This window comes from Somniosus microcephalus, chromosome 9 (assembly GCF_052327205.1).
Source record: "Somniosus microcephalus isolate GS21.2 chromosome 9, FLI_Smic_1.0, whole genome shotgun sequence".
Lineage (NCBI taxonomy): Eukaryota > Metazoa > Chordata > Chondrichthyes > Squaliformes > Somniosidae > Somniosus > Somniosus microcephalus.
In genome coordinates this window covers 202,015,915-202,041,723 of record NC_140995.1, presented here as the reverse complement: position 1 = coordinate 202,041,723, position 25,809 = coordinate 202,015,915, and the positions used below count along the sequence as shown (strand labels likewise).

The window sequence follows — 25,809 nt, the reverse complement described above, 5'->3', positions numbered from 1 at the left end:
TACAGCCCTTCCTCCATTTCTTGTGGGTTAATTCCAGCACATCAGGACATCATCGAGCTTATTACCCACTGCCCTTTCATTGAAAGCAGTGCATGCCTTTGCAATGTTAAGGTAGACATGATTGAATGGATATTGGTTTCCCTGGTTTAATCCAGATAATGTTTGAAAAATGTTTCTGGAAATTTTATGAAGTGAGAATGTTTAAGTAAATTGATTATATGTTACATGGAAATGAAATGCTGGGAATACCTAACAGAAATGGTATCTTTCATTATTTCCCAAACAATATCTTATCTCTAACATTGAATCTGAACAAAAGTTGTTTTGATTATTTAAATTTCTTTAAAAGAATCGGTCTATAAATGTATCTCTGTTCATCTGTGCAGTTAAAGACGGGAAGCATGGGGGAAATACCTGTAACCGAAACAGTCGCCTTATTTTTGCAATTCCGTGTACTCGGCTTTTGGGACCTTAGGTTATATATAACTGTTTATTAACTTTATTATTATAGAATCTGATTATGTAAATTGTAAACTTGAATTATGTTGTTTGCTCATATTTACCATTCACCTCCCTGAAGGATAAACCTCCAACATTTTCAAATCAACCTCCAACACCACAGCATTAAATCCACCGTACCTCCGCCTTTCTCTTCTGTTGTTCCATGTCTGATCAACTCACCACTACCTCCTGTCATTGTATATGACCTCCGTCTATATTGTGTGAATGGGAATGATGATGGAACGATAATGATGCCACTGGCTCCATATGAAATGATATCACTGCCTCTGTAGTAATGAATGACAATATCATTGCATCCAAAATAGTCAGTGGCAATGATATGACTGCCTATATAGGAATGCCAACGATAACGTTGCCTGTATAGCGGTCAATGCCAATAGTATCACTGCCGCTATTGCAATTCGTGGCAATGGTATTATTATCTATGTAACAATGAATGGCAATGGCATTATTGCCACTAATTGCAGTTAATGGGAATGGTATCATTGCCTGTTTAGGCATGAATGGTCATGGTATCTGCCTCTTCAACAATCAGTAACAGTGGTATCACTGCTAATACAGTAATGATTGGACGTGGTATCACTGCTAATACGGTAATGATTGGCCGTGGCATCACTGCTAATACGGTAATGATTGGCCGTGGTATCACTGCTAATACGGTAATGATTGGCCGTGGTATCACTGCTAATACGGTAATGATTGGCCGTGGTATCACTGCTAATACGGTAATGATTGGCCGTGGTATCTTCCTATCAGTGGTATCTCTGTCTAATCCTCTTCATTCTTTTGGAGTAAAATATGGTGTAAAATTTGTTTGTGTAGCTTTTTACTGTGTTTCTGAGAGAACTGACAATCACTTAATGTATTTGTTACCAAGTTTAAATAAAGAAATGTAAATGCACGTGGAGGGATAGGTGTGTACTTAATGTTGTAGTTATCTGCTGCCTGTAAATAAATGAATAACTCATTGGGGTTGAATTTTTGTATTCAAGGCCAGGGAGGCCAATAGTCAACACTTTTCCGACACTGTCTTGGATGAGCCAGTTTCCTCCAGCTAAACATTGATTGTCTTCACCACCCACCATAAACTTCACACCATTGTCACAGATTCCATGGGCCACCATCGCAGGCTGTGCCAGACTGCTTACAACCTCAGCAGCCTTTTCAACGCTGAGCTGTGCCCCCGTCACAAAGATCGCCTACTTTCACCTCTGTAACATCGTCCGCCTCAGCCCGTCTGTTGCTGAAACTCTTGTCCATGCCTTTGTCACCTTCAGAGTTAGCTATTCCAATACTCCCGAGTGCGGCCACCCATCACCCCTGTCCCGAGTCCCGCCACCCATCACCCCTGTCCCGTTCACCCATCACCCCTGTCCCCTGTCCCGTTCACCCATCACCCCTGTCCCGCCACCCATCACCCCTGTCCCGAGTCCCGCTCACCCATCACCCCTGTCCCGCCACCCATCACCCCTGTCCCGAGTCCCGCCACCCATCACCCGTCCCGTTCACCCATCACCCCTGTCCCGAGTCCCGCTCACCCATCACCCCTGTCCCGTTCACCCATCACCCCTGTCCCGCCACCCATCACCCCTGTCCCGAGTCCCGCTCACCCATCACCCCTGTCCCGTTCACCCATCACCCCTGTCCCGCCACCCATCACCCCTGTCCCGCCACCCATCACCCCTGTCCCGCCACCCATCACCCCTGTCCCGAGTCCCGTTCACCCATCACCCCTGTCCCGCGTCCCGTTCACCCATCACCCCTGTCCCGTCCACCCATCACCCTTGTCCTGTTCACCCATCACCCCTGTCCTGTTCACCCATCACCCCTGTCCCGCATCCCGTTCACCCATCACCCCTGTCCCGCCACCCATCACCCTGTCCCGTTCACCCATCACCCCTGTCCCGAGTCCCGCTCACCCATCACCCCTGTCCTCACGGACCTACATTGGTGCCTGGGCCTCCAATGCCTCAAATTTAAAATTTTCGGTCTTGTGGCTTCACCCCGCCTTATCTCTGTAACCTCCTCCAGGCCTAATACCTTCCCACACCGCAGAACTCTCCATTTTTCTGACGAAGGGTCATTGACCTGAAACGTTAACTCTGTTTCTCTCGCCACAGATGCTGCCTGGCCTGCTGAGTGTTTCCAGCGTTTTTATTTCAGATTTTCAGCATTTGCAGTATTTGGCTTTTGTCTCCATTTTTCTGAATCTGGCCTCTTGTGCCTCTACCCTTCACTCCACCGTGATGGTTGCTATGCTGTCAACCGCCCAGGCCCCACACGCTGGAATTTCCTCCCCAAATCCTTCTCCCTCTTCACCGCGCTTTTTGGTCACCCCTCTTAAAGATCTCCCACTTTAGCTCAGCATCCATTTTCCCTGTATGTTTCTGTGAAATGCCTTGGGATGTTTTATTCCAGGTAAAACGGTGCTATATAAATGCAACTGGTTGTTGGATTGATCCAAACCAAGAACTGGGAGAGGCTGGCCAAATCTATGTCATGCAAGACAAGTAGTGCCACACTGGAGGGGTCTGAGGTGTACATGAAGGTTTTAACAACCAATAAACAGCTGGTAGTACGTATTAGAAATATGTCTGCATAATCCTGTGTCTATAAACAGACATGGATAACTTGCATGATGCCTACTGAGAGACATAGTGAAACGTGGAACAACACTACATCCACCCACTGTTGTAGGAATGTACACTGAATTTTCAAGCATTTATTTTTTTTTGGCTTCATATGCAATACACGGAGGGAAAGAAATTCACAAATACACTTTTTTTTACATTACACAGAAAGAAACACCCCGTGACTTTCTGCTTTAAGGAACTGAATGACACGGTAGATCTGAAAATTAAATTAATGCCGTATTACGCTTGTCTACAGATATAATTCTTTTTCTCGAGGTCCCTTTGACTGCACGGCCCCTCCATTACAGAGAGCTGTAACACACCCAACGTCTTGGTTTTGTGTACATGGACTGAAGGATTCAGTTGCTTTTATGCAAATAATTTGCTTTATTTTTTAAACTTTTTAATAAATAATACTATAAAATGTTTAGGAAGCATACTGAAATGAGATATAAAAACACTACAAGGTCTTGTTTACATTTACATAACTGCATTTGAATATACAAGTTCTGTTAAAACAGGTCACATAAATGTTCAGAAACCATTCAACACTAGCAAGTATAAGAAAATTGTGTTTCTTTTTAATTAATTTTAAACAAGGTTGATAAGAGACACTGAAGCAGGCATTCACAAAACAATGTAAGTACACAAGCAGTAAATTAAGGCAGCTTTCTTTATTCCTCTTGTGGGGGGGGGGGGGGGGGGGAGAAACACCAGGAAAGAGGGAGGAGATATTGTTCAATATAAATCGAAGAGTTCACTGGCAGACTGAGGATAATTTCTGCACACAAAGGAAAGACCCGCAGTGCACACAGAATGTGTCTTTCATCCTCGCAGGCGTTCATTGGAGACCTGTGCTTTTCAGTTTTATTAAAAATGGTAGCGTGCAAGTTAATTTATTGTGGAATTTTGGCAGTTATTGATGTAGAAACTAAGATTTGCAACTTACAGGATTTTACTCAGACCCTTGCTGTCAAAAGAATGTTTTTCTTTATTTCCTCCGTCCCCAGGTCAATAAAATTACTATATGGAAAAAAAACCTCCTGTTTATTTTAGTCTGTATCTTTATATACAGTATTTCTATGTACTTAACATCTGTATGCAAGTGTGCCTCTGAATACACAGCGTATATGTAATACACCAAACACGACTTGAAATTTGGTGCTTCAACTATTCCCATTCAAACAGAGCGACTGTCAGAAACTCCTGTGTCTGCTAGTTTAATGAAGATGCTTCCCGGTCTGTTTTAAACCGGGCAGTGCCCGACTGAGCTTTCTCATGCTAAAGATCAAATTCCAAGACCAGTGCATACATATACAAACAGGCACAATTGGATACATTTCCCTCTGTGCGTACACACTCACTGGTCCGTGATGAGTTTAGTAAAAAGAACTTTCTTCAAATTTACACACAGCTGAAAATATATATTGGGAGTCATTTAAAATTTTTGGCAATAGTGTAAAGCGGGCGATGATCGGCCGCCCCATTATACACCTTCGCGTCAATGAAAACTAACATCAGGAGAGGTGTATAATGGGCGGCCGATCCAATATCACCCGTTTTACACTATCGGCAAAAATGTTAATTATCCCCATTGTGTCTATAGCGATTATATGTGTCTATTATATATACGTTCTGTGCAAATTCACAGATATTGTATAGAAGTCATAAAATATCTATAGATACAGACGCTCTTGTGTGAATAAACATTATTATACATATAAATCAGGCCCTTAAAACATGTTTCTAATTGAATGGATACCCTGTTTTTCTAGGGAGGCTTAATGCACCTCTACCAACAATTAACCCACATTGTAGGGGAGAGAGAGAATTGTTGAGGGTTTTTTTCAATCGTGTGGTTACCTTTTAAAAGAAATGAATTCAGAATTTAAAGACGGTGCTGATTCAAAACCGAGTTGGCACTGAAAGGGACCTTGGCATCTAATAAACCAAACAATCTGCAGCCCATGCAGCAGATGAGGTGGGTCGTGATACTGCTGTCTTCCACACCTGCTGTTCTTTCAAACAGGCCATGAATTGGAACTTTAATCCCTCAAAGGTGATTACACAATATTGTTAGTGCATCACACATCAAGACTATCTCGCGAGTAAACCTCAACTCCAGTGATACTGGCTGCAGAGATTCAGTTTTATATGTTTTTTGTAATCCAGAACAACAGTTGGATGATGTATCCTTTCCAAGTTGTGTCTATTGTTATTGGCACTGATTTCTGTGACTAAAGCCTTATTATAAGCTAGGTTGTGTACAAGTTTCCTGTAATTTTCTGTTTTAAACATTATCAATTTACTGCACTATCACCATTAGGAAACACACACACAGCTTTACATTGCTTGGAATCCCTTGCAGGTAATGTTCCATCCGGCCCCCCATACACGCACAAGTCCTGAGTGACACAGTTTTGTAGAAAAGAATGGTTCAGCTTGATCATTTTTAAATATTGTTTTTTCTGTGGGGGCAAATTATTTCTCAGACAAGACACAAGGGCTAATTTTCCGAGTTTGAGCTCCAGACAGGGTGCCTTTTCCTTTGAGATATTCCTGGGTATCAGGAATTCAGGCATGCACCGACAATGATTTTCTGACCACTGAAAGCAGTCTGCACCCTAGTTTCCGGCGTGCTCTCGATGGGTGCAGCTTACTGCCAGGGCTTTGGACTATTACTCCCGGCGGCCAGCATTTTCTGCCTCGGCTCTCCTGGCAAACGGCAGGAGTGCAGAATCAGGAAATTCCGCACCCCAGCCTGCGATTTCCCAATCATTAATGATCGGAATATCACTGGTTAGGGATGAGGAATTTAGAAACATAGAAAAATAGGAGCAGGAGTAGGCCATTCGGCCCTTCGAGCCTGCTCCACCATTCAGTATGATCATGGCTGATCCTCTATCTCAATACCATATTCCCACTCCGTCCCAATACCCCTTGATGCCTTTTGTGTCTAGAATTTCTCAATTATGGGCTCTTGGCATGAAGCAAAAAAAAAACCTGGCTATTGTGTTATGGGTAACAAATGAGTAGGAGTAGGTTACATGGAGGACAAATTGGAGGTTTAGATTGTGCTAGAGGGCTGCGGGTTTACATTCCTCTGCGTCCTGTTTTTAGTGGAGCATTTAATGTGTTTGCATGGGTTTCTGTGCATGCAATTTCAATGCAGTTGTTTAACGTGTATTCTAAATGGGCTAACAACTGTGTTGTGACAGCATTGACAGGAATTCATGGAAATGCATTAATCAGTGTACTGAGAATAGCTCCGAGATTAAATTAGATTTGCTGCTGGTCAGATGACATCATAAACTAAGAGGAATAACTCGGGAGGGGAAGGGGGGGGGTGCAGTCAACATTGCACATTTTCCCAAACATTTAAGTTTACTTTGCACTTGAAGCTTGGAGGAGTTTTACCATCATGCACATACCTCCAGTTAACTGTCAGTGTCACACTAATCTGCACAGCTCCCCACCGTGTGACAGGAAGAAGAGGAGTTAGACAACATTACGTCACTGGACCAGAGTGATGCCACCCTCGGACAGGAAGAGAGAGTTTCTAAGAAACAATGCATTGTTTTACACAGGTATAACACTCCCGTAGATAGACGTCAGAAGCTAGGAATGTGTTTGAGGGGGAAGGGTTCAAGTGCTGCCAAACTGCAAAAGCATTATAGGCGTTGGGCCATTGCTAGGCATTGCTGGTTTGAAATAGGTTTCCCTGTATCATCATGTATGTATGTTATATATAGTCACCATTCAATGGCAAATGCTAGTGGAGCTTTTTTTTAAAAAATATATTTGTTTCTGGGTTGTGGGCGTCACTGGCAAGGCCAGCATTTATTGCCCATCCCTCATTGCCCTTGAGAAGGTGGTGGTGAGCCGCCTTCTTGAACCGCTGCAGTCTGTGTGGTGAAGGTACTCCCACAGTGCTGTTAGGGAGTTCCAGGTGAGTGGTAATCTCCCAGGGGGACAGGCACATGTGACTGTATCTCATGCCTCAAGACCAGACCGGTGCGACCTTTGACCGTTCTGGAAGTTATGGGTCAGTAACTCACCTTGTGTTTGGGGGGGGGGACACGGGGGGGAGGGAAAGAGAGTAAATCATAACACTGACTGCACAGAATGCACTTGGGGCGCAAGATCTGCTGACATAATACGTGACACTGATAATGGTGGAGAGAGTTTCGCACCATTGTAAACACTTAACATTACTTTCACTGGAGCGAAGACACTGCGTCATTTTTAAGCCCTACCCAAGACTATATGCCTCGGTTATTACTGGTGCAATCTGCATGACCGCACCATCGTACCCAGGTTTGGATCACACTCCTTCCTTCTTGCATTAGGGCAAGCATGGTTCCACCTTTTCAATCTAAAGGCGTGAACTAGGGCTTGGGCAGTAGCACTAAATGGGCGCTAGCAAGTCGGCACCATGTTGGAAACAAAAATCGAGCGGGATGTAAAACTGGCTGCCAATTCGCTATCGCTCATTTTGCATTACCGTTCAAGACCAATGTCAGCCCCGAGGTGTCTAAATTTACAAAGAACCGAAGCCATAGGGGGGAAAATTGTACTAACCCCAATAAAGCACCTATCTCATTTAATCCAGAAATTCCATTAATCTAACAGTCATATTTGTAACCAAACCACTGAAGGTGAGAGAGTACAACTACTGGCTGAGCAACGAGAATCCCTGCTATCTGTCATCAGTAGGAGCGTGTCCGCGACGTAACCACTTGTATTCTCCATTCAAGGAAGCAACATATAGAAACTCAGCCCTGCTGGGGAGGGAGTGGGAGGAGAGGGAAATATGCTGCAACCAGCCTGTGAATCAAACTAGGAAAATTAATGTAGATAAAATGAATTCTTACATTGGCATTAGAAAAAAAATATAACTCAAAATATATATATATATATATATGTTGATTCCCATTCTAAAACAACGCTGCTCATTTTAGGCAGCGTCAACATCAAGCATTCTCCGGGACAGGTACAACTTAGTTAGATGCAGCGTAAAACTCCTTCTACTCTGCACAACAAAGTGCCTCAGGCACAAATACAGTTTTCACACCAACCATCCTGTGAGCTCTCATGGTGTGGTTGCCAATTAGTGCCACGATTTGGGCTGTGGGTCCACGCTCACGAGGAGCGGGCTTGGCTCTGGGCAAAGCTCATTCTGTGTGTAGGACACTTACAGCCCAGCCGAGGGGAGAAGACATCCATCCCATCCGAACCCAGCGGCAGAAATTTCCTCTTCAGAAGGCACTGACCGCTCACTGGGGTGATGTTCTACTGGTGCTGGTCCCTCTCCAGATGGGAATCTAGAACCAGGGGTCACAGTCTCAGAATAAGGGGTCGGCCAATTAGGACGGAGATGAGGAGAAATTTCTTCACTCAGAGGATGGTGAATCTTTGGAATTCTCTACCCCAGAGGTGCTGTGGAGGCTCAGTCGTTGAGTATATTCAAGACAGAGATCGATAGATTTTTGATTATTAAGGGAATCAAGGGATATGGGGATAGTGCAGGAAAGTGGAGATGAGGTAGATGATCAGCCATGATCTCACTGAATGGCAGAGCAGGCTCGAAGGGCCAAATGGCCTACTCCTGCTCCTATTTCTTATGCTCTAGGTCACCCAAATGTCCATTATTCATGCCTGTGCCTAGACAGTTTTTACCACAGGGGTGGGGGGGCCTCAGAGCCCAGTCTGATCCTGCTTTCACCTGCCATCACAGAAAGCACTGGGGCGTAACTCATGACATTGGACGATCCTTCACCACTTCAGTTGCTTACTGATTGGCTCTTCTTATTCACGACTTATTTAAAAATGATGCACATTTTTGGCAATATATAAAAATGCAGCATTTAGTGCAAATTCATATATTTTTAAAGAATATAGGACCTTATATTGATATCTGAAAAGAGGCCCAATCTATCATATTAATACCAGCACAGTATTAATAGAAAGTTCACCCATGCCAACACTGTAAAAATCACAGTTTGAGCACTGCAGATCAGTTTTGGGCTTGGAAAAGCAATCGGGGGAACCGCGATGGGTTTGCTGAGTTTATCCAGGGACTCACTGAGCCTCTCAGAACCAGGCGGGCCCCTGCTTCGATCCCTGGTCTGTGCTGGCTTAGCTGGGGCAGCCGGAGGAGTACAGAACTTGGCTTCAGTGCCCCTCTAAGCTGGGGATAGGAAAATCAGCTGAGTTTCCTGCTGCCCATCACTGTCCGGTTATCCCTGCTGTGTGTGGATGGCAGGTGAAAGCAGGATCGGCCTGGGCTCTGAGGCCGCCCCCGTGGTAAAATAGTTGATCAACTGTCCAGGCACAGGCATGAATAATGGACATTTGAGTGACCACCCCAGGAAGTGGTCAATACCTTCTGAAGAGGAGCCAGAAAGGGAAGGAAATTAGGGAAAAAGTAGGCAAAAGAAAAAATGGGCGACCTGCCTTTATCCTGGGATTTTCCTATCCTTTCATAGAAATCTTAACCAATAAAAACTCTTGTGTCTATATGAATGCAGAGTTCATTCTGGCTTTCTGATTGGTCCTTGCAAAGCATGTGACATTAAAAAAAAAACAAATACTGCAGAAATCCGAAATAAAAACAGAAAATGCTGGAAACACTCAGGTGGTCAGGCAGCATCTGTGGGGAGAGAAACAGAGTTAACGTCGCAGGTCGACGACCTTTCGCCAGAACCGGAATCTAGCTTTTTCTGTTTTTAAATTTAAAAAAAAACCACATGGTTAGAATGGACCAACCAGAAAGGCTCTGGAGCCAGCACTTTTACCACCAGCAACCAAAGCCACAAGAGATCCACTGAACGTTGTTTATAAAAACACTTTAGTTGCTTACTGATTGGCTCGTTATTTTGATACCATTGTAAGCTGCTATTGTATTGGTCTTCCTTTAATTTGGATTTCAGGAGCCCGGGGATCTGGGAGCCACTTCAGACTGGTGGCAGCCCTAGTTTTTCCAGCACACTGAAAATGGATTTAACAACATAAACGTCAGAAGCTGGCTCCCAGCTGCTGAGCTCCCGGAATCAGAATAGAAAGACGACCGATTTAAGTGCCTCAATTGACTTACTGCACAGGCTGAAGAATCTGGGCTTTGGTTAAATCACATGCAAGCAGTATATCAGTGCAGACTTTGGTGAACAGCCACCAAAGCCAGCATCGATAGTGTCATGTATTAGCACGTGTTTTGGTATGAGCATGCTCAGTTCGCTCTAGTCTAATAATGCAAGCACATGGACAAGCAACTCATCCTGTCTCTGTCCTTCATTTGTTCTACCCACATATATTACATTTTGGCAACGAGGATGGGATCCCAAAGCCATTTTTAGGGATCATGGAAGGACGGACACAGTGTTCAACCTTTGAGTGGGCAAGTTTAAGGTGAATTTGTGACAACTGTTGTGTATGTGCCTTTAAGAGAAGAATGATTCTATACTGCAGTACCGGCAGTAACCACCCCTGTATATAAAGCCATAGCAGGCTTCTGTATTTCAGTCTTGAATTACTCTCTGTTCAGTAAATACCTGTTTTATTGTTCTCCTGCAGTCTGAGTATTATTGATACCCGGACACTACACTGGCGACGGGCAGGTTCGAACTCACCTGCAGTACTGCATCACCTCACGGGGATCTTTTCCCTGAAGAGAAGCTTCTTGGAGGTCAAAGTCAGAACGGCGGGCGTCGACCGCGGGCAACCGCCCAGGGATCCATCGGAGAGTTGCAGGGGAAGCTGTGGAGAGCTGGGCCTGGCTCCCCAGTCAAGGTGTTCCAGCAAGTTGTGCTGGTAGCAGGTAGTGCGCTGACCCTTCCGGACTGCGGCGGGCTCGGGCTCAATCAAGCGGTTCTGCAAAGGGGCCGTGCAGCGTCGTCGGGAGGAAGAGAGAGAGAGAGGGTGGAGCGCACAGGGCGCGGTCGGTGCTCAAGAACAGGGCAGCGTGGAGAGGATAGAACGCGGGGAAGGAAAAGTGAGATGCGCTGAAGCCGTGGGTCGCCGCCATTACCCTGTAGAATGCTAGGAGCAGCGTGGCAGCAAGGGGAAGAAGGAAAAGCGCAGGAGGTGCCATTTTATTCCATTGGGGAAGAAGGAAAAGCGCGGGAGGCGCCATTTTATTACATTGGGGAAGAAGAAAAAGCGCGGGAGGCGGCATTTTAAATCACCCAAGATGCCGAAGAGTGGCAGTATCACTGCTTTCGACAACGAGGTAGAAGACTGGATCACGTATGTGGAAAGAATTGAAGTGTACTGCAATGCCAATGAGGTGGCCAATGGAAAGAAGGCGTCGGTATTATTAAATTTGATGGGCGCGAGAACGTACGGCCTATTGCGGAATTTAATTACCCCAGCTAAACCAATGGAGAAAAGTTTTGAAGAGATTGTTAATATCTTACAGGAACACCTAAACCCTACACCGCTGCTGATAGCAGAAAGATTCAAGTTCCATAAAAGAAACCAGCACAAAGATGAGAACAGATTTGCTCCGACAATGGGCCACAGTTTGTGTCAGAGGATTTCCAGAGGTTTCTGAGGAATAATGGGGTGAAGCATTACACATCTGCCCCATATCATCCAGCCACAAATGGATTGGCCGAGAGGTTTGTTCAGACCTTTAAACAGGTCATAAAGGCAATGCATAATGACGACATACCACTACAACACAAGGTGGATAATTTCTTGTTTGCTTACCGGAATGCGACACATGCAGTCACCAACCAAGCTCCAGCCATAATGTTCTTCAACCAACGGCTAAGATGTCGCCTGGATTTGCTCAAACCAAACATAAGACGAGATGTTGAGGATAAGTAATTCCAGCACATAAATGAGAAGCCAACCAGGAGCTTCAAGATAGGGCAACCAGTCTTGGCCCGCGACTACCGAACAGAAAAATGGCAGCCAGGAACGATATGCACACAGCAGGGACCACTAATGTACACAGTGGACGTTGGAGAGAGCATCGTGAGACGCCATGCTGACCAGATTCTAGAGTCACAGGAACAAGCCAAACCTGTACCACGAGTAGGTGCACCTGGTAATGAACCCAAAGTACAGATTGCGTCTACCTCAGAAGCAGTGGTATTGGAAGCTGATGAACCAACCAATGACAATGAGCCAGAATCAACTCCGCCGCAAGAACAGGATACTCGAGAAAGGCGCTATCCAGTCAGGGTCAGGAAGCCTCCTCAAAGACTGAACTTATAAATGATTATTTCAGTTGATGTATATAGTACAGAGAAAATTGTAATTGTAATTAGTTATTATTTAGTTGTTAAATGAATGTTATGTACCGTTTATCTAAAAGGGGAGGAATTGTTGTGTATGTGCCTTTAAGAGAAGAATGATTCTATACTGCAGTACCGGCAGTGACCACCCCTGTATATAAAGCCATAGCAGGCTTCTGTATTTCAGTCTTGAATTACTCTCTGTTCAGTAAATACCTGTTTTATTGTTCTCCTGCAGTCTGAGTATTATTGATCCTCGGACATTACAACAACTAAACTGAATTTTTGCGATGTTTTACTGTTAATGCTCATGCAGAATCGTATGTGCTTCACCTTCGCATGTATGTATACACAGCAACAGCGGCATTGATTCTCATGTACACAGGTAGCGTGCTGAGTCACTGTTCGATGGGATTGGGACAATCATGGCTGTGCCTATGGGATTCATCGGAAGCCTCGGCATGTATGACCGAGCTCGCGAACCATTCAATTCTTACACTGAGCAGAGGGAGATGTTTTTTTAAGGCCAATAACATTATTGAGACCGAAGATGCAGCTGAGAATGTTCAAGCTCAAAATAAAGTCATTCGTGAATGGAAGAAAGCAATGTTTCTAACAGAGATCGGGCCAGATGTCTACGGAATGCTGACAAACCTATTCACACCAGGGAAAGCGAAGGATGCGTCGTTTGAAGACAGTGTCAAAAAACTCGAGGACCATTTCGACCCAAAGCCGTTAGAAATAGCAGAGAGCTATAAGTTTGGTACCAGAAACCAAAAACAAAGTGAAACCATCAGTGAGTACATTGTGGTTCTTAAGAACCTGTCTTTGCATAGTAACTTCGGCACATTGTTGGATCGTGTGTTGCGAGATAAGTTTGTGTGTGGACTGGTGGATGAGCACACAGTGCAAGTTACTGAACACTCCGAACCTAATGTTTGACATGAGATGGCGTCTAAGAATGTTAGGGAGCTCTGTCCAACTCAAGTGACTAGTGCAGCTGAGGTCTACAGTCACAAAGCCACCGCCAAACCTAAAGTTGTGAGACTGTCAAAAGCATGTCAGTGAGAGCCATTCAGTGAATTGTTGTCGCTGCAATGGAAATCACTCACCACAGTCCTGCCAACACAGAAATGCGAAGTGTTTTTACTGCCAGAAGCATGGCCATATTTCAACAGCTTGCAGAGCTAGATCTAAAGCAGGAAGTAAGAACCATCCTAGTGGCAATACAAAGCAGCAACAACAAAAGAGAGGTGTTCACAATATTGAAGTGAACACACCTGATTTTGCAGAACTAGGCATCTACAGTATCTATGCCACTAGCGGCAACAACAGCAGTCATGAGAAAGACTTCCGTACAAAACGAGCAATATGTGTAGTGACATCGACTGCTCTAAATGAGTAAGGACACATATGAGAGTAAGTTTAATCAAGTACCACTTACAAAGAGTACCGAGGAGTTAAAAACCTACTCCAGAGAAATCTTAGAGACATGTGGACAAATGGAGTGTACAGTTCAACACAATGGCCAGTCAGTAAAGCTGCCTATTATTGTAGCGAGCTATAACAACAGGCCAACCCTCATGGGCAAAGACTGGTTGAGAAAGTTAAAACTAGACTGGAAAAGTGACTTCAGTGTAGATGCTTCAAAGAAGCGACTCGACACAATGCTGAACAAGTATAAAAGCATGTTCACAGACAGTTATGAGGGCATCTCTGGGTATGTTGTGCATATCCGCATCAAGTCCAACGTGAAGCCTGTCTATTGTAAGGCAAGGCTGGTCCCCTATGCGTTGAAAAGTCAGGTGGAGGAAGAGCTAGTGAAGCTCAGAGAGAATGGAGTGCTAGTAAAAACTGACAAATGTGAATGGGCTACCCCGATTGTGGTAGTGCCCAAAGCAGACAAAACTGTACGCTTGTGCGATGACTACAAAGTTACTATCAACCAAGCAGTTGATGATGAGCAGTACCCGTTACCTACATCGCAAGATTTGTATGCAGCACTCTCTGGGTCAAAGGTGTTCTCCAAGCTTGACCTGTCACATGCTTAGGCTCAGCTGAATGTTGACAGAGTCAACAGTATCTCACCATCAACAGCCACAAGGGACTGTACTCATACACCAAGCTGCCATATGGTGTAAAGTCCTCCCCCCAAATCTTCCAGGCTGCAATGGAACAGTCAGAGAGGGATAGAAGAGCAAATATGTTGGCAAATTTCTGAGACGTGCAAAAATAGGGCAGTAATAGTAGGGGATTTCAACTTCCCTAATATTAACTGGGATAAAATGAGTATGAAAGGTATAGAGGGAGCAGAATTCATAAAATGCATTCAGGAGAACTTTTTTTTAGACAGTACGTAGCAAGGTCAACAAGAGAGGGGGCGGTTCTGGACCTAGTTTTAGGGAATGAAGCTGGGCAGGTGGAAAGGATATCAGTGGGAGAGCATTTTGGTGGTAGTGATCATAATTCAGTTAGATTTAGCGTAGTTATGGAAAAAGACAAGGATAGACCAGGAATAAAAGTTCTCAATTGGGGAAAAGCTAATTTTACTAAGCTGAGATGTGATTTAGCCAAAGTGGACTGGAGACAGAAACTTGAAGGTAAATCAGTGTCAGGGCAGTGGGAGGCATTCAAGGAGGAGATAGTGAGGGTTCAGAGCAAGTATGTTCATTAAAGAAAAAGGGTGGGACTAACAAATCTAGAGCTCCCTGGATGTCAAGGGGCATACAGGGAAGGATAAAGAAAAAAAGGGAAGCTTATGACAGATACTGAGGGCTCAATACTGCAGAAACCCTAGAGGAGTATAGAAAGTGAAATTAAAAAGTAAATTAGGAAAGCAAAGAGAGGGCATGAAAAAATATTGGCAAGGAAAATCAAGGAAAACCCAAAGATGTTTTATAAATACATTAAGAGCAAGAGGATAACTAAAGTAAGAGTAGGGTCTATTAGGGACCATAAAGGTAACCTGTGTGTGGAGGCGGAAGACATGGTATGGTTCTTAATGAATACTTTGTGTCTGTTTTCACAAAAGAGAGGGACGATGCAGAAATTGCCATCAGGGAGGAGCAGTGTGAAATATTAGATGAAATAAGCATAGTGAAAGAGGAAGTTTTAAGGGGTTTAGCATCTTTGAAAGTGGATAAATCTCCAGGCCCGGATGAAATGTATCCCAGACTGTTAAGAGAAGTAAGAGAGGAAATAGCAGAAGCCCTGACCATTATTTTCCAATCCTCTCTGGCTACAGGTGTGGTGCCGGAGAACTGGAGGACTACTAATGTGGTACCATTGTTTAAAAAGGGAGCAAGGGATAGACCGAGTAATTACACACCAGTCAGCCTAACCATGGTGGTGGGAAAATAATTGGAAAAAATTCTGAGGGACAGGATAAGTCTTCATTTAGAAAGACACGGATTAATCAAGGACAGTCAGTATGGATTTGTTAAGGGAAGGTCGTGACTGACTAACTTGATTGCATTTTTTGATGAGGTAACAAGGAGGGTCGATGAGGGTAGTGCGTTTGATGTAGTCTATATGGATTTTAGCAAGGTCCCGCATGGCAGACTGGTCACAAAATTAAAAGCCCATGGGATCCAGGTAAAGTGGCAAGTTGGATTCAAAATTGGCTCAGAGGCAGGAAACAAAGGGTAATGGTCGAAGGGTGTTTCTGTGACTGGAAGGCTGTTTCCAATGGGGTTCTGCAGGGCTCAGTACTGGGTCCTTTGCTTTTTGTGGTATACATCAATGATTTGGACTTGAATGTAGGAAGTATGATTAAGAAGTTTGCAGATGATACAAAATTGGCCGTGTGGTTGATAATGAAGAAGAAAGCTGCAGACTGCAGGAAGATATCAATGAACTGGTCAGGTGGGCAGAACAGTGGCAAATCGAATTCAATCCGGAGAAGTGTGAGGTAATACATTTGGGAAGGGCTAACAAGGCAAGGGAATACACAATAAATGGTAGGATACTGAGAAGTGCAGAGGATCAGAAGGACCTTGGAGTGCATGTCCACAGATCCCTGAAGGTAGCAGGACAGGTAGATAAGGTGGTTAAGAAGGCACACGGGATACTTGCCTTTATTAGCCAAGGCATAGAATATAAGAGCAGGGAGGTTATGCTTGAACTGTATAAAACACTAGTCAGGCTGTAGCTAGAATACTGCGTGCAGTTCTGGTCACCACATTACAGGAAGGATGTGATTGCACTAGAGGAGGTGCAGAGGAGATTTACGAGGATGTTGCCTGGGCTGGGGAATTTTAGCTATGAGGAAAGATTGGATAAGCTGAGGTTGCTTTCTTTGGAACAGAGGAGGCTGAGGGGAGACCTAATTGAGGTGTATAAAATTATGAGGGGCCCAGACAGAGTGGATAGGAAGGACCTATTTCCCTTAGCAGAGGGGTCGATAACCAGGGGGCATAGATTTAAAGTAATTGGTAGGAGGTTTAGAGGGGATTTGAGGAGAAATTTTTTCACCCAGAGGGTGGTGGGGGTCTGGAACTCACTGCCTGAAAGGGTAGTAGAGGCAGAAACCCTCATCACATTTAAAAAATACTTGGATGTGCACTTGAAGTGCCGTAACCTACAAGGCCACGGACCAAGTGCTGGAAAGTGGGATTAGGCGGGATAGCTCTTTGTTGGCCAGCACAAACAAGATGGGCCGAATGGCCTCCTTCTGTGCTGTAAATTTCTATGATAAGATTTCCCAATTGCTTATGCAATCAAAACGATGTGCTGATCGCAACAAGCAGCAAGGAAGAAAATCTAGAAGTGTTAGATATAGTGCTTCAAAGACTGAATACCCACAATGTCAAATTGAAAAGGAGCAAATGTGGTTTTGTGCAGCCTGAGGTTGTGTACCTTGGTCTGAAAGTTGATGCAAATGGCTTGCAACCAGTGAAGGAAAAGGTTGATGCTATCATCAATGCTTCAAAGCCACAGAATGTGTCGAAGTTAAGATCTTCCCTTGGAATGGTCCAGTACTACACACGTTTCTTACCTGAGTTAGCGGCCATGTTAATTGCATGAGCTCCTCAAGAAGGATGTCCAGTGGAAATGGACGAAAGGGCAACAGGTTGCTTACGATGCTTGTAAGAGAAGTCTCTCTAGCGATGCTCTACTTGTGCACTATGACACAGAGCGTGAGCTAGAGATAGCATGTGATGCTTCCAGCTACAGTGTGGGAGCTGTCATAAGCCAAGATGACGGCCAAGAGAAACCAATCGCGTTCGCATCGTGAACCCTCACAAAGAACGAAAGAAACTACGCAGAACTTGAAAAGGAACCACTCGCCATAGTGTTTGGAATCAAGAAATTCCAACAGTTCCTGATCGGCAGAAAGTTTACCCTGATAACCAATCACAAACCGCTCCTAGCAAAATTGGAGCCTTGCAAATCTGCCAACCCTGCAATGGCTACATCAAGAATGCAACGTTGGGCAGTGTTGTTGTCACAATATGACTACATGATTGAATGTCGCACTTCAAAGCAAAATGCAGTCGCAGATGCCTTGTCCAGGTTGCCACATGAGGACTCGTGTTTGGAGTGAAGGTACGATTTTCACGCCAGGTGCCGTTGACAAAGACTTGCCCATGAATGCAACTGAGATTGCAGATGAGACTCAAAAGAACTCAGTACTGAAAAGAGTGTATGAAAACACCTTGAATGGATGAACTGATCAGTGTATGGACACAGAATTGAAACCATTCCATAACCGTCGTACTGAATTGCCTTGTGAGCAAGGTTGTATCAAGTGGGGAAATAGAGTGGTGGTACGTACTTCTTCGAGAGATAGAATTCTGGCCGAACTCCCAGGGATCGTCAGTATAATCAATTGCAAGAAGCTTTGTTTACTGGCCTGGATTGGACAGTGATCTTGAATCACTTGTCAGCAAATGCAGCATTTGCCAAAATGGCAGAAACAAACCACCAAAAACTCCACTACAACCCTAGTCATGGCCAAGTAGACCTTTTCAGAGAGTACATGTAGACTTCTGTGAGAAAGCAAATGATTATTTCCTGTAACTTGAAGATAGTCACTCAAAGTGGATTGAAGTGAAACTCATGGGTTCAAATACTACAACTGAATGTACCATAGATGAGTTGAGGTCCATCTTTGAATGTCATAGCTTACTTGAAGAGCTTGTTTTTGTCAATGGCCCTCAGTTCCGTTCAGCTCTATTCCAAGAATTCATGAAACAGCATGGTATCAAACACATTCTCGTTCCACCATATCATCCTCAAAAAGCAAGTGTTGCAGGGTTGTTCAGGACTCAGCATGAAGCAACATTTGGCAAATTTCTTGCGGAAGTACAGAACTACTCCGCACACTACAACTAGACATACCCCAGCAGAACTCTTGATGAAGAGGAGATTGAGAACATGACTGAGTCTTGTTCAATCAAATTTGGCCTCAAGAGTTGAACAGAAACTGTTGAGACAGAAACGTTATTATGACACCAATCAGAAAGAACGCAGTTTCAAACAAAACGAGTATGTTCGTGTTCTCAGTCCCCCTGGAAAGTCAAGTTCACACAAGTGGGATGCAGGAACCATAGTGGAGGTTGGTGAAACCAAGAGATATTTGATTGAAATTGGTGACAAAATCCGAAGTGTTCATGTAGATCAAATGATCTCTGCTAGAGATGAACCAAGGCATGATTGTGAACCACTTGCTCATGAACACATACATGAGTTTGACTCAGTTCAGACTTCAGTAACTGAAGTACCAGGTTCAAACAAGTCTGAGATAGAAACAGGAGCATCTTTGAGTTCGGAACCAAAACAAACCAGCCTGAAAATTGGTTCAACAGCAAAACCAGGAAGGCTCTGCAAACCTGTTATTAAACTGGATTTGTAGTTCATTTGTAGGATTTGTAGTTTATTTAAAAGAAAAAAAGACAGGAGTTTTTGTTGTGTGGGATATGTAATGCTGGGAATGGTGGGAGCATAGTTTTGTTGTATTTGAGAGGGGAATACATCCATTTCTTTTTAAAGGGGAAAGCCGTGTAATGTATTAGCATGCTCATACCAAACCATGTGATCAGTTCGCACTGGCCTAATAAAGCAAGCACATGGACGAGCAACTCATCCTGTCTCTGTCCTTCATTTGTTCCACCCACATATATTACAGATAGTTTGCAGGATGGCCAAAGACTCTTGCAGATGTTCTGCATTTTTGCTTGTTTTAAGAGTTAAAAATCATATTTTTTTGGAGGGAGCAGAGGGATATATTTAATTATACTAGCTGCTTCTGAGGGACTCATCCAGAAGTCAGTGAGAGAAAGGGGCCCCTCTTCCCTTCCCCAGAAAGTTATTTTTGTCACGATAAAAATGGATTTCTGTGGCACCGAAACTGGAAAAGAGCATCGAGTAATAATTTTGAATGATTAAAACACAGATTTCACAGAAAAAGGTAGGTTCTGTACAGCAAATCTAGTGAAGAAAGTCCAGTTCAGATGCTGGATTCCCTACCGTAAAACTCAAAATGTTGCCACTTCTGCCCCGGGTCAGGTTACACTGTTTAAATTGGGCCCCTTGTCTGCAGCTGGATTTCAAAATAGAAGTTTATTCAATTATTATTATAGGATTCAGGATTATTAGAACCGCACCAAGGGAACACTGTGGATAAGTGGGCTAAACTGCACAGATAGCCTTGTCCTGCATGGAACTTTTACTCTGGGAGTCATTTACCTAACCCTTTGAAGTGGGCCTGATTGGGTGGGTTTCCCACCGGCCCAGTTGGGCTAAAGCTACCTCCAACGTTACTATTTCACTGACAATCCTGCTTTTAATCACTCCGGTTACACTGAGAGAAACTGGTTAAATGTATCAGATTGTAGATTTAACGCTGTCGTAGAATCATAGAAATTTATGGCACAGAAGGAGGCCACTCGGCCCATCATGTCTGTGCTTCCAGAAATCCTATTTAACGTCACTAATGGCACGGTTACCTTGAGTGAGTGTCGTCCATGTTAGAGAGCCGGGGGGTGGGTGAGTTGTATCTCCTCTTCAGTACCTGGGTCGAAGAGTGGAAGCCCCCAGCACAAAAATCAGACACAAGCCTTATAGGCTGATCCGTAAAATTGATTAAAATCGAGGGAGGATTCTGCACTGACAAGCCCCAGCGCTGATCTCCCCGACCCCACACATATTCCCACCCATCACATCCTTCCCAAATATAAAGGACCCAACCTTCGTTGTTCTGATGTTATTGCAGACTGGGATTCTCATGGGTCTTGCGCTCTGCTGTCGAAGTTGTCTTGTCTGGCCCAGGATATGGACTGTGCCGATTTCTGTGTGTTACGATGGGTATGTTGTCTTAGCACGCTTACAACGCAATGCTGCGATGGAAGAACCCGAACACAGAGATACAGGATCTGCATTAATTCTCAGGCCCGTGCCCAATCCCGTTTCTAAACCATTTTATGGTGGCTTTTAAAAAACAATCACAGCCTCACATGACATCAGGAGGGACTTTCCCTTTAAAATCATTTTTATTTTTTGCCGAGAGCACAGAAGTGGTTCCGCGCCTTACCGACCAGCCTCCAATCTGCCAATGACTGCCAGCCATGGCTCAGTGGGTAGCACTCTCACCTCTGGGTCAGCAGGTCCCACTCCAGAGACCTGTGCACAAAATCTAGTCTGACACTCCAGTGCTGCACTGTCGGAGGTGCCGGCTTTCGGCTGAGACTTTAAACTGAGGCCCCGTCTGCTCTCTCAGGTGGATGTGAAAGATCCCATGGCACTATTTCGAAGAAGAGCAGGGGAGTTTCACCCCGGTGTCCTGGCCAATATTTATCCATCACTAAAACAGATTATCTGGTCATTATGACATTGCTGTTTGTGGGATCTTGCTGTGCGCAAATTGGCTGCCGCGTTTCCGACAATACAACAGTGACTACACTTCAAAAAGTACTTAATTGACTGTAAAGTGCTTTGGGACGTCCGGTGGTCATGAAAGGCGCTATATAAATGCAAGTCTTTTTCTTTTTTTCCAATGGGCCTACTGGAAGAGAGCGGGGCAGGATGGCGGGCAGATACTGCGGGTCTTGGTTTGAGTGCGGGTATCCTGGGTCCTGAGCAATAGGATAAAGGTGCCTGAGGTGATGGGGGTTTTTTACCAACACATCAATTGTAAACCCTCACCTCATAAGGCTGAGGGGCCCAGGTGAGGGTGTTTTCTTCTGGGGGAAAAAAAAAGGACAGAGAGGAATGTAGGAAGAGAAGGGTGTCGAGAGTAAATCATTAGTCTGATATTTAATCTCTCTCTCTTGGCATATATACCTCGTCTTAAATACACTGCCAGCAGCAGGACCCGCTTCAAATTTCAGCATCAAATCTCTGACTCAACAATCTCCAATCTGGAGACCGGCTTCACCTTACAACTCAAGAGAGAAAAACATGTTGGGTTTTTTTTTTTGCGAGTCCGTACCTCCTCGCATTCAGGACGTGTGGCATTTCTGTCACCAGCTTTTGCGGCGCTGCAGCCCACCAGGCTGTGTTTCCTGTCTGAAGCGCAAGCGTTGGGAGAGAGAATGTGAAGAGAATTTGGGGCCAGGGGTTTGCTAGCAGCACTTTCCCTTTCATCTCTGTCACCCGATCCCATGACATCAGCAGGCTCCAGCCAGTTGCTATGCAGCTATAACATTTCTGAAAAGTTACACCAGGAAAAATAAAACCCACTTGATGGATTAGTGCTTGGGAAACAAAAAAAAAGGGGAGAGACGGATAAAACATGTAACAATTAGACTCCAAAAAAAAGGTAATAAACTGAATTATACATCCATGAAACAAAACTCCTTGAAAGGATCAATATTTACTCGCACAGCTCAAGTTACAGTGTGCAGTATCCCCCACCCCTCAAAATCATAACATGTTGCTCTGGTCTCAAATGGTTGTACAGGAGATGGCATCTGCCAGGGAACAGAAAGGCTTCACTCATGCCTGCTTCTTTACTGCACTGTGTGTTTCAGCTCCATAAGGTCCAGGCACAAAAGTGTCTGTGCTTTGCGATTACAGCTCGTGTGAACATTATTGGCTTAATTATACTGCAGGAGGAGGGAGGAAAGATGTCACACCGCCGTCGACGACTACAATTAAACAAAAAAACAATTTGATATGGTATCATATTTATCGGACTTAAAAAAAAAAAATTACATAAAACATCGAAACAAACTGCTGATTGCACAACGTAAATCACCATGCAAAATGAGACACCTAAAAAAAAAAATCACCCATCATCCTTCAAGGGCAGTGGCAGCAGGCTGTGTGTGGTGCACTGTGCACTTTTGGCTAGGACTATCGTAGTGCAGACAAGTATATCCTACCCTGTTTCCTCCACCCAGCATCCGCGGATTAAATTGCACATTTCTCTTTTAAACTCAAGACAGGAGAAAGCAAAGGGAGAAATAAAAAAAAATACAAGAGGCTCATTCTCACTCTCCCTGCTTTCGCAGTGTTTGTATCGGTTACTTTGTCCGCACCACGCTAATCATTGTGAAAGGAGCGTGCGTGGGGGTGGGAGATTCTGTCTCACCGACTTCCTCCAGCACTGAAAAACCCATCAGGGTTTGAAATTTCATCTCAGTCTATCAATTCACCTGACAAATACTCCCCTCCGATTACTTTTCACCTTCAGGGGATCTTGGTCTTCATTCCAATGCTCCTTCTGTACTCCCTGAAGGGGTGCTAGCTAGGGAGGAGACTGGAGAGGAAGGGGGGGGGGGGGGGGAGGAGAGGGTTGAAGAGAGTCTGAACACAAAGCCCAGAATATAGAACAACTCTTGAGCTTCTCTTGGCATATAGTAGTGTGTGAAAAGCCACAGTAGAAAAAAAAATGGATTTGTGCAGCTTCCCATATCAGTCAAAATAAAAAATCAAGGATCATCAAAGCACGTAACACTGAAAAATGTGGCTTTCTAAAAAAGCTGCAGGCAGCAGCAGTTGGAAAAAATAGGAAGGGAAGGAAGGAGGTTGCTGGCATTGACCAGTTGATCTGTACCTAATTCTGAGCAGACAAGTCAATCAACAACTGCTTTGCTTCACTCAAAATAGAAGAGATAGTCTCGCTTTCCTTCCGGAACATTAGTGGAGCCGCTGACCAGGTGCGCAATCAGGTAGAATGCAATTCCAGCTGTTACAGGTTAGCAGCAAAACATGGCGAGTTCACCACACAACCTTCAGACACATCTGTAGTCTCCAATCCCATCGTTCCGTGCGGGAACAGTCGCGGAGGGAAGGTTTGTTTAAAAAAAAAAATAAGGAAATACCTAAATTGGTCCGTGTATCCGTTTTGGGAAAACGACTGAAGAAATAAAAACAGGCCTAAACAGGTCACTCTAGGTACAGCGTAAATTCACGAGAGGAAAAAAAAAGGGGAACAGAAGTAGGAATGCTACAAACTTGTTCTGATGGCTGGAAGATGCTGCTGTAGATCCTCTAGTGGGAGGAGGAGACGCTGGACTCAGTTTGCTCCTGAACGGAATTGTTCCACATTGTTTCTTTCAAGTCAGAACACTGAAAGTAGTGCCGCTTCCGATGGGACGTCACCTGGCTCGACCCCTGCCGGTCCGGGCGGGCGCTGTCCGGAGAGCTGCCGGATGCCGGCGTTTTGGTGGAGGGGAAGTTGACTGCACTGCTCCATTTCTCCAGGCTGCTCAGCGGATTGTCAACTGAGATTCCTGGAAAGAGAACGCAACTGTGGGTAAATCATCCCTGGCTCTTTTCTCGGGTTAACCTTAACTACGGGGCAGTAACCTGGCACTGCTGCGCTGGCCTCGATAACGGGTTTCGCAGTCAGTGCCGCTTGTTACACAACTGGCGAGCCCTGTGCACTTCAACTGCTGTGCACACACACACACACGCACACGCTACAATTCAGATAAACCCATTCTAGAGGAATGCTAGAACAGCCGTAGAATTTAGAGCACAGAAGGAGGCCGTTTAGCCCATCGTGCCTGTGCTAGTCGTCCACCCCCGATAATTCAAAGTCATTTTCTTTTGCACAAAAAATTTAAATCGGAGGGAGCGCGAGTGTCAGGGAGCGAGGTAAGTGACGTCAGCACAAGGGAGGAAGCTGATTGGTGAGTAGCTGGTGATTTTTTTTTCGTCTTAATAGATTATTAACTAACTTAACAGAAATAAACTTAAGTAGAGGCATGGCAGGGCACCTCAGTCCCATGGAATGCACATCCTGTGCATGTAGGAACTCCAGGACGCTTCCTGTGTCCTGGACAACCACGTGTGCAGGAAGAGTCGTCAGCTGGAGCAGCTCAAGCGCCAAGTTTCGGAGCTTGAGCAGCAGCTGGCGTCACTGTGGTGCATCCGTGAGGCTGAGAGCTACGTGGATAGCACGTTTCAGGAGGTGGTCACCCCACAGCGTAAGAGTGTGCAAGCAGAGAGGAAATGGGTGACCGTCAGACAAACAAGGAGGACCAGGCAGGTAGTGCAGGAGTCCCCAGAGTGCATCTCGCTCTCCAACCAGTATTCAGTACTGAATAGTGGTGAAGGCGATGGTTACTCTGGGGAGAACAGTCAGAGCCAAGTCCATGGCACCACAGGTGGCTCAGCTGTACGGGGGGTGGAGGAGGAAGATCGGGAAAGCAATAGTGGTAGGGGATTCGATCGTAAGGGGAACAGACAGGCGTTTCTGCGGCCGCAGACGTGACTCCAGGATGGTATGTTGCCTTCCTGGTGCCAGGGTCAAGGATGTCACTGAGCGGCTACAGCACATTCTGAGGGGGGAGGGTGAACAGCCAGAGGTCGTGGTCCATATCGGTATCAACAACATAGGTAGAAAGAGGGACGAGGTCCTGCAGGCAGATTTTAGGGAGCTAGGAAAGAGATTAAAAAGCAGAACCTCAAAGGTAGTAATCTCCGGATTACTCCCAGTGCCACGAGCTAGTGAGTATAGAAATAGGAGGATAGAGCAGATGAATGCGTGGCTGGAGAGATGGTGCAGGAGGGAGGGCTACAGATTCCTGGGGCATTGGGACCGGTTCTGGGGGAGGTGGGACCTGTACAGGCCGGACAGGTTGCACCTCAACAGAGCCGGAACCAATATCCTCACAGGGTGGGGTGGGGGGGGGGGGGTTGCTAGTGCTGTTGGGGAGGGTTTAAACTAATTTGGCAGGGGGATGGGCATCAGAATGTAGCATTAGAAAGGATAAACAAGGTGCACAAAGGATTGTGAGGGACAGATAGCACTAGAGTAAGAAATAGTACAGTATTAGATGGGGTCAGACTAAGAGAGAATACAAGAAGGTCTAAGATAGGTTTACAGTGCATGTGTGTGAATGCACGAAGTGCAGTAAATAAGGTTAGTGAGCTGCAGGCACAAATAGCCACATGGGAATATGATGTTGTGGCAATAACGGAGACCTGCCTCAAAAAAGGGGCAGGATTGGGTACTAAAT

At 44.9% G+C, this 25,809-nt stretch overlaps 1 protein-coding gene across 5 annotated transcripts in view; it reads right to left on the bottom strand.

Moving 5' to 3' along the window:
- Window positions 1-3,213: 3,213 nt before the first annotated feature.
- sobpa (sine oculis binding protein homolog (Drosophila) a) overlaps window positions 3,214-25,809 on the bottom strand; it is a 416,341-nt gene continuing 393,745 nt past the window's right edge. For 4 of the 5 annotated variants that reach the window (XM_085997757.1, XM_085997759.1, XM_085997760.1 and 1 more), the window contains one exon: window positions 23,989-24,075. Coding sequence is in view for 1 of the 5 variants with exons in the window: in XM_085997758.1 (XP_085853884.1) it covers window positions 23,834-24,075 (242 nt within the window). In the remaining 4 variants the exon portion in view is untranslated. Of the gene's footprint in view, window positions 24,076-25,809 lie in introns of all 5 variants that reach the window. The other variant, XM_085997758.1, reaches the window with a different exon arrangement.